This window comes from Salmo salar, chromosome 18 (genome assembly GCF_965601325.2).
Source record: "Salmo salar chromosome 18, fSalSal1, whole genome shotgun sequence".
NCBI lineage: Eukaryota > Metazoa > Chordata > Actinopteri > Salmoniformes > Salmonidae > Salmo > Salmo salar.
Genome location: NC_138308.1, coordinates 17,710,450 through 17,724,941, shown reverse-complemented (window position 1 = coordinate 17,724,941; position 14,492 = coordinate 17,710,450). Strand labels below are relative to the sequence as shown.

Sequence of the window (14,492 nt, the reverse complement as noted above, 5' to 3'; positions counted from 1 at the left end):
TTGTGACTTGCGGTAACTCTCTGTGGTTCTAAATCAATAGTTGTTTAGTGGTCTGAAAATGTCTGAAACATTAACTTGCTTGACCATGCTGTAGGTCATGTAACTGTACAAGCAATATGCTTTGTGGACTTCACTTGGAAAGAGGTTGATATCGGTTTTATGATAAATAAAAGGTGTGAATTTATTCTGCCGTTGTCTCGGGCTTTAGGCCTATAATATATAGCATGGTCACAAGGCACATTAATGAACAGGATGTATAGAGCAAACAACGCCATTATCACAACACAGGTGGTAAATATGGCTTGGCTTCCCCAGTGATTTTACCCGCGCACCGCTACTGGCCCTGTGTCTAGGACACTGGAGTATATAATACGAACGATCTAGGAAGGGGTATGAGCGTTGAACGCAATTGCGTAACCCCCTCCTGTCTGCGATAAACGGATCAGCATCTCGTCACAGTCTCATTCAGCACCGGACTTGACTCGTTCTTTTGCGCAGGTAGGCAATATTTTCCAATAACTACGCATGTGATACATTGTTTCAAATCTAATTCTAGAAATGGCGAATGCCTGAATGTTTATATTTTCAATTTGCCCTTATATTGTTGTGCGTAACGTTTGGGGGCGTGTGAATAATGCATTGTTGTTGGAAGCCGACAGTCGACCGCTAATGCGCATAGATAGGCCATATTCGAGTAAGCGTAGGCGATGAGAGAACATGGCGGCAGGGGCAGGAGGACGGTTTGGAAATCCTGCTAAATCCTCTAGACTTCATCAGAATTATCCGGTCGCGCTGCTAATTGTAGCACCTAGCCCCCGTATTCCAGTCACCTGTTTTTAAATAGGCTACATGGACAGCAAAGTCAAATGAACAGTGGAAAAACAAAAACTATTGCAAAGAAAAATAAACTATTGCAAAGCTACCAGAATTGTATTTTAGAAATAGCAGTCAGTTCTGGTTATATCTGGTATCAACTCCCAGTGCACCTAGATAAGCATGCAGAACTAGGCTACTGTAACCATTTCCATACATGTCATAAATATCAACAACCTAGGGTGTTGATCAATTTTGCAATTGGAAAATGAGGTGAATTTGTGGTGTTTCTGTCATTGTCATGCAAGTCAATAAAAAGGAATCACATTACTGTCCTAGTAAAACGGCATTTATTTAAATATAATTTGTGTTATGGTGTTATTCCCCAGCATTTAACCTGTGCATTCCACTGCAGTAGTCTGGCTTCAGAAATGGCTGCTGCACTTTCAATGCCAAGGCTCATGACAAAATGGAGGACTGTCTGAGGTTACAGTTAGCAAGTTGATATGGAATAGGGAGGATATTCAGTGACATAAGAGCTGATTGTCTCAATGTCTCACTGCTGAGCAGTGGCAGGTAGCCTAGCGGTTATAGTGTTGGGCGAGTATACCTGAGCCGAGGTGAAAAATCAGTTGATGTGCCCTCGAGCAAGGCACTTAACCCTAATTTGCTCCAGGATCACTGTACTACGTCTGACCCTGTTAAACAACATTTCACTGCACCCATTTGGTGTGTGACAATACACATTCTTTGGGGTGGCTGAGGAAAGGAGGGATAACTAGCTAGAAACTAAGCTTGATGCAGTTCTGAAACTTGAGCTTGATGCAGTTCTGTGCCCACTGACAGTTTGCTAACATTAAATGATTGCTGATTGGTCTCGTGGTGCCATTTATGTGATTGTTTTTGTGTGTAAACTGTGCTTGTCCTTAGAAGTTATGCTGAGGCAGTAGCTGCTGGGGCTGTTACTCAATGGGAAGTCAGCTGTAGTGTCCTTGTCCATGGTGCTGTAATTCACTGTATTCCCTTGCGGAGTCTTTGCCCAGGAAATCCTTTCAGATCAATAGACCGTGCTGCACTTTTCCACCTGCAGACTCTCTCACTGTCACTTTAACCAGTCAGCCATGGGCAAGGAGAAGCTCCACATCAACATTGTGGTGATCGGCCACGTGGACTCTGGCAAGTCCACCACCACTGGCCACCTGATCTACAAGTGCGGTGGCATTGACAAGAGGACCATCGAAAAGTTTGAGAAGGAGGCTGCTGAGGTGAGTAAGAGTTGGTACTGTACTTTGCAAACATCTATTGATAGTCCGTTCTTCTGTTGGCCAACGTGTTATAAAAAGGCTCTGTACACTGCTGTTATATTGTATTAACCAATAATCTTCATAGGCTACCTAAAGATTGACACTTATATTGCCATATCTTGTCTAGAGGTCGACCGATTAATCGGAATGGCCGATCTAATTAGGTCCGACTTCAAGTTTTCATAACAAATCGGAAATCGGTATTTTTGGCCGCCGATTTGGCCGTTTTGTTTTTTCTACCTTTTATTTAACTAGGCAAGTCAGTTAAGAACACATTCTTATTTTCAATGACGGCCTAGGAACGGTGGGTTAACTACCTTGTTCAGGGGAAAAACAACAGATTTTTACCTTGTCAGCGCGGGGATTCAATCTTGCAACGTTACGGTTAACTAGTCCAACGCTCTAACCACCTGCTTGACATTGCACTCCACGAGGAGCCTGCCTGTTATATGAATGCAGTAAGAAGCCAAGGTAAGTTGCTAGCTAGCATTAAACTTATCTTATAAAAAACAATCAATCAATCATAATCACTAGTTAACTACACATGGTTGATGATATTACTAGTATATCTAGCCTGTCCTGCGTTGCATATAATCGCTTAGGTACACGTTGCTCCAACCATAAACATAATGCCTTTCTTAAAATCAATACACAAGTATATATTTTTAAACCTGCATATTTAGTTAATATTGCCTGCTAACTTTAATTTCTTTTAACTAGGGAAAATGTGTCACTTCTCTTGCAACAGAGTCAGGGTATATGCAGCAGTTTGGGCCGCCTGGCTCGTTGCGAACTGTGAAGACTATTTTTTTCTAACAAAGACAGCCGACTAACGGGGGATGATTTAACAAAAGCGCATTTGCGAAAAAAGCACAATCATTGCACCACTGTACCTAACCGTAAACATCAATGCCTTTCTTAAAATCAATACACAGAAGTATATATTTTTAAACCTGCATATTTAGCTAAAAGAAATCCAGGTTAGCAGGCAATATTAACCAGGTGAAATTGTGTCATTTCTCTTGCGTTCATTGCACGCAGAGTCAGGGTATATGCAAAAGTTTGGGTCGCCTGGCTCGTTGCGAACTATTTTGGCAGAATTCTACGTAATTATGACATAACATTGAAGGTTGTGCAATGTAACAGGAATATTTAGACTTAGGGATGCCACCCATTAGATAAAATACGGAACGGTTCCATATTTCACTGAAAGGAAAAACGTTTTGTTTTCGAGATGATAGTTTCCAGATTCGACCATATTAATGACCAAAGGCTCGTATTTCTGCGTGTTATTACGTTATAATTAAGTCTATGATTTGATAGAGCAGTCTGACTGAGGGGTGGTAGGCAGCAGCAGGCTCGTAAGCATTCATTCAAACAGCACTTTCGTGTGTTTTGCCAGCAGCTCTTCGCTGTGCTTCAAGCATTGCGCTGTTTATGACTTCAAGCCTATCAATTAGATTAGGCTGGTGTAACCGATGTGAAATGGCTAGCAAGTTAGTGGGTGCGCGCTAATAGCGTTTCAAACGTCACTCGCTCTGAGACTTGGAGTAGTTGTTCCCCTTGCTCTGCACGGGTAACGCTGCTTCGAGGGTGGCTGTTGTCGATGTGTTCCTGGTTCGAGCCCAGGTAGGAGCGAGGAGAGGGATGGAAGCTATACTGTTACACTGGCAATACTAAAGTGCCTATAAGAACATCGAATAGTCAAAGGTATATGAAATACAAATCGTATAGAGAGAAATAGTCCTATAATTCCTATAATAACTACAACCTAAAACTTCTTACCTGGGAATATTGAAGACTCATGTTAAAAGGAACCACCAGCTTTTATATGTTCTCGTCCCGTGTGGCTCAGTTGGTAGAGCATGGTGTTTGCAACACCAGGGTTGTGGGTTCGATTCCCACGGGGGGGAAAAAATGTATGTATGTATGAAATGTATGCATTGACTACTGTAAGTCACTCTGGATAAGAGCGTCTGCTAAATGACGTAAGTGTAATGTTCTGAGCAAGGAACTTAAACGTTAGCTTTCTTACATGGCACATATTGCACTTTTACTTTCTTCTCCAACACTTTGTTTTTGCATTATTTAAACCAAATTGAACATTTTTCATTATTTATTTGAGGCTAAATTGATTTTATTGATGTATTATATTAAGTTAAAATAAGTGTTCATTCAGTATTGTTGTAATTGTCATTATTACAACCCCAAAAAAAGTAAAAAATAAATAAATAAAATCTGCCGATTAATCGGTATCGGCCCCTTTTGGCCCACCAATAATCTGTATCGGTATCGGCGTTAAAATCATAATCGGTCGACCTCTAACTAATCTTGTCTAATTTGACAATCCATCTTGGCAATAGAATTCACTACCATTGACTTCTCCTCAGAAACGTCATACAACCAGTGACGTGTGTTTTTTCTCAGATGGGGAAGGGCTCCTTTAAGTATGCCTGGGTGCTGGACAAGCTGAAGGCAGAGAGGGAGCGTGGCATCACCATTGACATCTCACTGTGGAAGTTTGAGACCAGCAAGTACTACGTCACCATTATCGACGCCCCCGGACACAGGGACTTCATCAAGAACATGATCACTGGAACCTCCCAGGTCTGAATCACAATGACACAGTCCTTCCTTACACACAGACACCTGCCAGGTCTTCATTCAAGTGCCTGGAAGTCTATTATTAAACTTGCAACTTTGGTTTTCCAGGCTAGCTTATGCTGTACTATAACCACAGGCAATTTGCAGACTCAAAGTGCCATCTTAGTTGCATTGTATTTATTATTCACATGTTCTGGTGTTTACAGGCAGACTGTGCTGTGCTGATTGTGGCAGCCGGCGTGGGTGAATTCGAGGCCGGCATCTCAAAGAACGGGCAGACACGCGAGCACGCCCTCCTGGCCTACACCCTGGGGGTCAAGCAGCTGATCGTGGGTATCAACAAGATGGACTCCACTGAGCCCAACTACAGCCAGAAGCGTTATGAGGAAATTGTGAAGGAAGTCAGCACCTACATCAAGAAGATTGGCTACAACCCGGATACGGTAGCCTTTGTTCCCATCTCTGGCTGGAACGGAGACAACATGCTGGAGGCCAGTCCTAATGTACGTAAGCAAGAAGCTAAAGGGCATTTATTTTTTATCTTTATACTAGGATAGCATTGCAGCCACAGTGAGCGATCTATGAGTATATGTAATATAATCTAGCGGTGTGCCGATCTCGTCATACACGTAAACGTATCCGTTTTATCACTTGATACCCGTAAAACCAGGAAGTGCGCTTTAAATGCTCCTTCTTTACCCTTTCGGATAGTGACTTGAACGCACAAACAAAACGCCGCTATTTGGATATAACTATGGATTATTTTGAACCAAACCAACATTTGTTATTGAAGTAGAAGTCCTGGGAGTGCATTCTGACGAAGAACAGCAAAGGTAATAACATTTTTCTTATAGTAAATCTGACTTTGGTGAGGGCTAAACTTGGTGGGTGTCTAAATAGCTAGCCCTGTGATGCAGGGCTATCTACTTAGAATATTGCAAAATGTGCTTTCACCGAAAAGCTATTTTAAAATCGGACATAGCGAGTGCATAAAGGAGTTCTGTATCTATAATTCTTAAAATAATTGTTATGTTTTTTGTGAACGTTTATCGTGAGTAATTTAGTACATTCACCGGAAGTTTGCGGGGGGTATGCTAGTTCTGAACGTCACATGCTAATGTAGAAAGCTGGTTTTTGAAATCGGACAGTGTGGTTAGATTAACGAGAGTCTTGTCTTTAAAATAGTCATATGTTTGAGAAATTGAAGTAATAGCATTTCTAAGGTATTTGAATAACGTGCCACGGGATTCCACTGGCTGTTACGTAGGTGGGACGAAATCGTCCCACTGGCCCTAGAGAAGTTAATAACATTATTTATTTCATTCAGATCTAGGATCTGTTGTTTAAGTGTTCCCTTTATTTTTTGAGCAGTGTATTTACGCTCAGTGTGTCGTCGGGATCTTTGTTGAAAAGTTTGTTCTGTTGGAGAGTTTCGTCCTCACGTTCTTTCTCTGGATATTTCAAAGTGACATTCATTAATGTCGTTATAGGATAGATGTTTCGTCGGTCTTCGCGTTCAATGATACCGAATTCCTAGCTGCAGACTAGTAATTAATATCAAAGACTTGTTATTATTCTGTCGGTATCGATAGTCTAAGAGTTTAACCACGTGGTATGGTCAAAGTTCAGAACGAGGAATGCATGGTCAAACCTTGGCCCTCTCGTTAGAGGTAAGCTGGTCTCCAACCTTTAGCCACTCGTAATGGAGGTAAGCTCGGTCTGGTGATAGAAAATCTGGGTGGGGGTTATAGTCAGAACATAGAAAGGGCTGTCTCATGACGCCAGGTCCCGTCTGGTCATGGGGGCGTGCCGATGACTTGGTGAAACTTTAAACAGAAATACAATTCTCTCACATTAACATCTTACAAGCATCCCAACATATTCCCAATTGCTTTATCCTTATTCATTCATTTTTATACAACCATTAGATGTAAGTCTCACAACTGAGGCTATTATATAAACAGAGCCATGGTAATGTGGCTGTATTGTCTCTCATGAGCTTCACAAAATTGTACCAAACGGACCAGTTCGTAGCTGGATTCTTCACCGATCTTTTATACCTTCTCCAGAACATAAATGTCGTTCGGTTCTCCAGTCTGTGAGGTGGAAGAATTCCTGGCTTCTTTATATGAAACCCACTCTCTCTTTATACTGTGGCCATGAGGCAGGACATTTTCTTAGGAATTTACGACCGCTCTCACAGAGCCTGGGTAGGGGGATGGTGCATAGAAAACCCAAAGAGGGCAACGTCATGACAACACACATTGTTCAAAGGTAAACGACCCAGACAGATAAATGCACATTAGGGCCATTTACTGCGTACTATTCAATTATCAACGAAATAAGCTAATAAATACCCTAATGCATGGCTGGCTACTACTGCATGCATTTATTCCAGACACAGATTTAGAGGAAGATAGGCACATTTTCTTGCCCCATATATTGTTTCACAGCAAAACTTCTCTCCCGACACTTATGCCACAACATTTGTACAATTAAAATATCAACATTGGTCATTTCCTTTTCTATCACTCGGTAAACATGACTGGGCCAGAATAAATAATAGCAAGAAGCATGGGCTTGGATCACGACATAAGATGACGTCAACAATGGAATAATTATACTGGCAGACAAAGTAGGACTACTAAACAACGCCAAGTAGACAGAATATATGGCCTTAACAAAGTCTACAGAAAATAACTAGATTGTTGTTGAAATCACTAGCTACGGATTCATACATGATGTTTGGAGAAGGGGAGACTTGTGTACCGAGAAGAGTGACTGTTAGTGAAACAGCCGTGCATGGCTGGGTCAATTAGAGCAGACGGAGAGCGGCTTGTTCTAATCCAATTGTTGCAGCTTCTTTACAGACAGAAGAACTAGTCAATTGTTTGGAGCACACAGCGCTTCACACTAAATTAGTGAAAGAAAGATGCATGATGGCAGATGAAAATAAAACATGTCCGATCACTGATAATGACAAAAAAAATACTTGTCAATCGTATTATGAAAATTCTCCATATCCGTTATGATACTATTTTTTTCAGAGTATTCGGCACACCCCTAATATAATCTGCTCTCCGCTTTAATTTGAATAAAGTAAGTCAATGACAAATGTGGAGCACGGCACACTTTATAACTTTGACCTACTGCTCACTCGGGTCTCCTGCATCCTCAGATGACCTGGTTTAAGGGATGGAAGATCACCAGGAAGGATGGCAGTTCATCCGGGACCACCCTGCTGGAAGCTCTGGATGCTATTCAGCCCCCGTCCCGCCCCACCGACAAGCCCCTCCGCCTACCCCTGCAGGATGTCTACAAGATTGGAGGTGAGCATCGCACCCACTTTAGAGGCTGCCCATCCATAATGATACATTCTAGGGATGTAACGATTCACAGATATGCATCGGTCCCTGATTCAAATGTTTAAGATACATAACAACAAACACACACAATGTCCACATCAAAGGGAAGGTAGTGTAGGAAAGGGGGCGTTTTTAGAATCCATACCCAAACTCACACGGGGCCCAAGGGCAGTACGGGGGCCACCTGGCTGTTCGCGAACAGGGCCCTTGGTCGGAATGTGTCGCGTGTGAGTTCTGGGGCAGGACGTTCCAGTGGTATCCACCTGGTGGTAGTGTTGTATAACAAATAAATGTAAAGTGCATCAGTCTGCGTACCCCGAACTGAAGCATGCATTAGTCCCGAAAATGGATTAAAAATTAACAAAATTGCTGGTTCAGTTGTATTTAAAAAAAATCTACCTTCCGAAAATACCTAATCTATTGTGACAACTGATGTGTTGGCTCCTTCTGTGTCAAACTGCATACAACTTTGCTGACACTGCAAAATAGTAATTAATCATTATGGGGGGAATTCCAACCCGAGTTAAGCGCCCGTAAATGGAACGTAACTCCCTTTTTATGCACTTCTCTCTCTACGCGTATACTGACCTTGAACTTAAGCAGTATTAACCACTATTCGTTTGGGGTGCAGATTTTTTTTAAAGTTTGACATCTAAGCCAGCAGTGGTTCTTCCTTTAAAAGTTACGAGTTTATGCTGTGACCGTTTGTGGTAGTTGGTGGCATTCTGTCATTGCACCACACTATCACAAGGGGGAGTTAGAACGCTGATCTATCGGTAGGTCTAAGCTGTGGCGTTTTCAGTCATAGTCTCCTCTGGCACTAGAGTCCTGCATCAGGCAACAACAACTGTCGGTGGTCCTGGAGTTAAGAGAGAACTTGGATAAATACAAATGGGGGAATTTCACTTGACATGTGGACTGATGATTTTCCACAAAAATAGGCACAGTGAGCTTTTGGTTTCTCTCCCTCTGAAAATATAAATAATTCTAAATAACTAACTGGCTTTATTTACAAAATTAGTAACAATGTCTCACCCCATGTTCAAGAATGGCCTTTATTCAGATTACTACAAAAGCTCACTTTCGGTTATTTGAAACGAAATCAACAAAATATCATAATTTTTTTAACCAAAGTGATCATTATTATTAACCCTACATTAGATATTCTCACAGATCAGATTTGCCCTAATGAAAAATGCCCCTTAGATATTAATTTAGAATCCTCCAATCCTCTAAATTAAATTGCCGGAGAGTCAGGCGGCATTGGCGGAGTTGAAGAGGACGAGGAACAAGATGGAGTCACAATCTATACCAGGCAAACATGCAGATGATTATTTCAACTACATTTTAGTTGCAACAAGTTCGATCGGGTTTAAATCAGGAGACCTACATGTAGAGATTAAAAAATATATTTTTAGATCTACTGTAGGCTATTAGCAGGACAATAGACACGATATGGTCCCAAAAACACCTCTGACATAGGGTCCAGCATATCTCTTGATGATGCTCCGGTTGATTCCGGTGTAAGTTATCTGGCCCAATTGTATTACTTGGGGCTCGGGCCGATTGTGGCTACTCTCTGGCAGATGATTACAGGGGCTGCTTTATATAATTAACATTTCATTATTTATTTATTTTCTGTGATAAAAAAATAAAATGAACATTTAAATTAAATTCTTTAAGAGTCCTGTTTTAGTATTTTGATACTGTGCAAGGAAATTGATCAGCGTTAACAACTGGATGGGGTCCCGAGTGGCACAGCGGTCTAAGACACTGCATCACAGTGAAAACTGCGTTGCTACAGATGCTGGTTCGATACCCGTGCTGGCTGTAACCGGGATACCCATGAGGCGATGCACAATTGGCTACTGTCGTTTGGGTTAGGGGAGGGTTTGGCTGGCCGGCGGGCTTTTGGTTTCTCACCCTCTAAAAACAGGAAGAGAAAACAAATGTAGCAAGCTGTGAATTCTGCAAACAACGTTTCTAGGATGGGCTAATAGCAGGACAATAGATTCAATCTTTACAAAGGATAGTCTAATAGCTCGGCTACTGTAGGTGTGAACCCCCCCACCCACTTCCAATGTATTAAGTACTCTAAAGGTTTCCATTTCTAACTCTAAACCTCATGTAACCGCAAAATGTCAGATCAGGCATATATTGTACAGTATTTATGCTTTCCTTAATAAAATAATGATAAATACTCTTTCAAAAATGCAGATGTTTATTTCAACTATCAGCAGGACAATAGGGAATAAATATCACTGAATGACATGGACTGGTCTTGATTAATCAATCAGATTTTTATTTGGAAATGTTAGGATCATTTTGCTCTTCACTCGCAGTCACTTAGTAGCCTAGGCCAGCTCCCGACCGGTCCACACAAGTTTCTTCAACGGTCTTCTGACTGTGATTAGAGTGATGTTGATTGCCTTTGCCTACATCTGAGCATTTATAACCTGGCATAGACCAGGTGACAAGAAACACTTGTAATTGAAAGCACTTTGTCAAACTAAGCCAAGAAACACGTTGCAAAGTAAACAACTACAATAACAGTTTAGATACTATAACCTGTACAATACAGAATTATCTAGAATACTTTTAAAGAGCTGGACTAGGGAAGAAACTCTTTCCCCCAATTAGTAATGGAGTGTCCCTTAATGATTAGACAATAATGACCTGTGCACTTGGAGGCCACGCCTCTCCACATGCTACAATACAGCTCAAACATTTGTAAGTACTGCTTTAGACTGGCAAATAGTACTGCCTTAGACTAGCAACATAACTAATAAACAATCTGATTTACTTCATGTCTTCAGTCATTTGTAGTCAATGTTTAGAAATGATTTAGTATAGATCAAACAGGTGACACTCAACCAAAATTATTATTTGGTGAGGTGACCTAGCAATTATATTAGTGTATACTGTTGAAATGGATTAGTGAGGAAGCACAGTTAGTAAAGTATTCATGAATTGTGAAAGCTAACCCTTGCCATAATATGGACTTGGTCTTTTACCAAATAGGGCTATCTTCTGTATACCACCCCTACCTTACACAACACAACTGATTGGCTCAAACTCATTAAGGAAAGAAATTCCACAAATTAACTCTTAACAAGGCACACCTGTTAATTGAAATGCATTCCAGGTGACGACCTCATGAAGCTGGTTGAGAGAATGCCAAGAGTGTGCAAAGCTGTCAAAAGGCAAAGGGTGGCTACTTTGAAGAACCTCAAATATAACATATATTTTGATTTGTTTAACACTTTTTTGGTTACTACATGATTCCATATGAGTTGATGTCTTCACTGGGCCCAGCTCATGAGCTCCATCAGCAGCAGATTGTATTTAGAATGGAAAATCGTGTTTATGCATCAAACTGAATCGCACCGAATCATTTCAAACTAAAACGTATTGTTCCTGTATCGTATCAGAGCCCATGTATCTAGATATGTATCGTCTTGAAAGGGAAAGATGCACATCCCTAATACATCCATTCCTCATCCTCTCTCCACCTTCACTTTCTTATCCGCTCTCCCTCAGGTATTGGCACAGTGCCTGTGGGGCGTGTGGAGACGGGCATGATCAAGCCAGGCATGGTGGTGACCTTTGCCCCTGTTAATGTGACCACTGAGGTGAAGTCTGTGGAGATGCACCACGAGGCTCTGACCGAAGCAATGCCCGGAGACAACGTGGGCTTCAATGTCAAGAATGTGTCTGTCAAGGACATTCGCCGTGGCAACGTGGCCGGAGACAGCAAGAACGACCCCCCAATGGAGGCAGCAGTCTTCACTGCTCAGGTGGGCAGGGCTAGATACACACTCACAGCTACTGTAGAGGTGTAAAAACCATAGAACCAAAAGACATACAACTAAAAATGTTTAACTATGATGCACAGTAGTGATCACATGGATAAAAATATTGGTGATGATACAGCTGGCAGTTACTATTAATATCCCATCTATTCATTTCCTCATTCATTCTGCTCTTCTCTCACAAATATCTATTTGTGGCACAGTGTGATGAGCTGTGGGGAACCATTTTTGGCAGTAAAGAGGCCAACATCTAAAATCAGTGCTGATACAGGTGCTGACAGAACAACCATGTTGACCGTGTCTGATATCTCCTCTAGGTGATCATCCTGAACCACCCAGGCCAGATCAGTGCTGGCTATGCCCCAGTGCTGGACTGCCACACTGCCCACATCGCCTGCAAGTTTGCTGAGCTCAAGGAAAAGATTGACCGTCGCTCAGGCAAGAAGCTGGAGGACAACCCCAAGGCTCTGAAGTCTGGAGACGCCGCCATTGTGGACATGGTCCCGGGAAAGCCCATGTGTGTGGAGAGCTTCTCAGAGTACCCTCCACTGGGTGAGTACTGTTGGGTAGTATAACTCTTGGGCCTGGTTGGAATTCTTTGAAAATGATTCCACTCTCCCATGAAGTTACCTTGGATCTGACATCCTCTCTCTGCAGGTCGTTTTGCAGTGCGTGACATGCGCCAGACAGTGGCAGTCGGGGTGATCAAGGGTGTTGAGAAGAAAGCCCCGTCCACTGGTAAGGTCACCAAGTCTGCCCAAAAGGCCCAGAAGACCAAATGAATGTTGTGCTGTGCTGCTGACTCAAGAGTCACCCATAGCAGGACAGTAGTCATCCAACTCCACCCCCCTATCGGCTGCTACAACTCCATAGTCAAAGACTGGTTAATAATCACAATGCATCGCAAAAGTATCAGAAGGAAAGAAACAAATATTAAGCCTAGTCCTTAAGACAGCGTTTGTTCCCACTCTCATTTCAAAGTGGTTAGATTCATGTGTATTTATTTACGTTGTAATAGCACATTGCTAGTTTTAAACGTGTACTGTTAAATATGTGAATGACCATGTTCCCCATGTGTGAGATATTGTAACCATAGAGGGGCGTGTAAACTGCCACCCCCTTCCTCTCTGTACTGCGGTTTTAAGTCACTCTTCATGTGGTCTGTTGTCTTGCTTTTAGTGTTTGTTTGTAAACTACCTGGTGCTTTATAGTAGCCTTTGGTAATAACTTAACTCTTACAAGTAGAAAATAATTTCTCTAAAGTGTATGTTGTGTTATAGCTTTAAAGTAAAAATTATATATATATTGTCTTACTCTAGGCACACTGAGTAGACCAATCGTTGACTCTCCAAGCACTTTTAATTGGCGTTTTGCTATCTTTGCACTGGAAAACTTTTAATTGGCAGAAGCTGTTGCACCTTACTCTGTTCGAGATGGCACAAGACTCGTCATGACATTAAAGATAGTTTAACCAACCAGAATGTCTCAACCCTTTTTTCGATTGAATGATGAGTATGATTGAAGTGAATCATTAATTGCTCTAAGCTGTGCGTTCTGTTTCATGAATCCCCTCTGGGGTTCATCGATAACTGAGGAGAAATCTTATACTGTTTAACTGGGTTTGCATTGTCATTGTGTGTAAACTACACTGCTCAAAAAAATAAAGGGAACACTTAAACAACACAATGTAACTCCAAGTCAATCACACTTCTGTGAAATGAAACTGTCCACTTAGGAAGCAACACTGATTGACAATAAATTTCACATGCTGTTGTGCAAATGGAATAGACAACAGGTGGAAATTATAGGCAATTAGCAAGACACCCCCAATAAAGGAGTGGTTCTGCAGGTGGTGACCACAGACCACTTCAGTTCCTATGCTTCCTGGCTGATGTTTTGGTCACTTTTGAATGCTGGCGGTGCTTTCACTCTAGTGGTAGCATGAGACAGAGTCTACAACCCACACAAGTGGCTCAGGTAGTGCAGCTCATCCAGGATGGCACATCAATGCGAGCTGTGGCAAGAAGGTTTGCTGTGTCTGTCAGCATAGTGTCCAGAGCTTGGAGGCGCTACCAGGAGACAGGCCAGTACATCAGGAGACGTGGAGGAGGCCGTAGGAGGGCAACAACCCAGCAGCAGGACCGCTACCTCCGCCTTTGTGCAAGGAGGAGCAGGAGGAGCACTGCCAGAGCCCTGCAAAATGACCTCCAGCAGGCCACAAATGTGCATGTGTCTGCTCAAACGGTGAGAAACAGACTCCATGAGGGTGGTATGAGGGCCCGACGTCCACAGGTGGGGGTTGTGCTTACAGCCCAACACCGTGCAGGACGTTTGGCATTTGCCAGAAAACACCAAGATTGGCAAATTCGCCACTGGCGCCCTGTGCTCTTCACAGATGAAAGCAGGTTCACACTGAGCACATGTGACCGACGTGACAGAGTCTGGAGACGCCATGGAAAACATTTTGCTGCCTGCAACATCCTCCAGCATGACCGGTTTGGCGGTGGGTCAGTCATGGTGCGGGGTGGCATTTCTTTGGGGGGCCGCACAACCCTCCATGTGCTCGCCAGAGGTAGCCTGACTGCCATTAGGTA

General features: G+C 42.4%; 1 protein-coding gene across 1 annotated transcript; it reads left to right on the top strand.

Annotated features, from left to right (window-relative positions):
* The first annotated feature begins 361 nt into the window (after positions 1–361).
* eef1a1a (eukaryotic translation elongation factor 1 alpha 1a) lies at positions 362–13,373 on the top strand. Its single transcript, XM_014154581.3, has 8 exons — positions 362–498; positions 1,904–2,078; positions 4,545–4,724; positions 4,928–5,224; positions 7,900–8,050; positions 11,627–11,883; positions 12,216–12,450; positions 12,556–13,373. The coding sequence occupies exons 2-8, from the start codon at positions 1,935–1,937 to the stop codon at positions 12,678–12,680; spliced, it is 1,389 nt and encodes a 462-aa protein (XP_014010056.1). The 5' UTR covers positions 362–498; positions 1,904–1,934; the 3' UTR covers positions 12,681–13,373.
* The last annotated feature ends 1,119 nt before the right edge of the window (positions 13,374–14,492 follow it).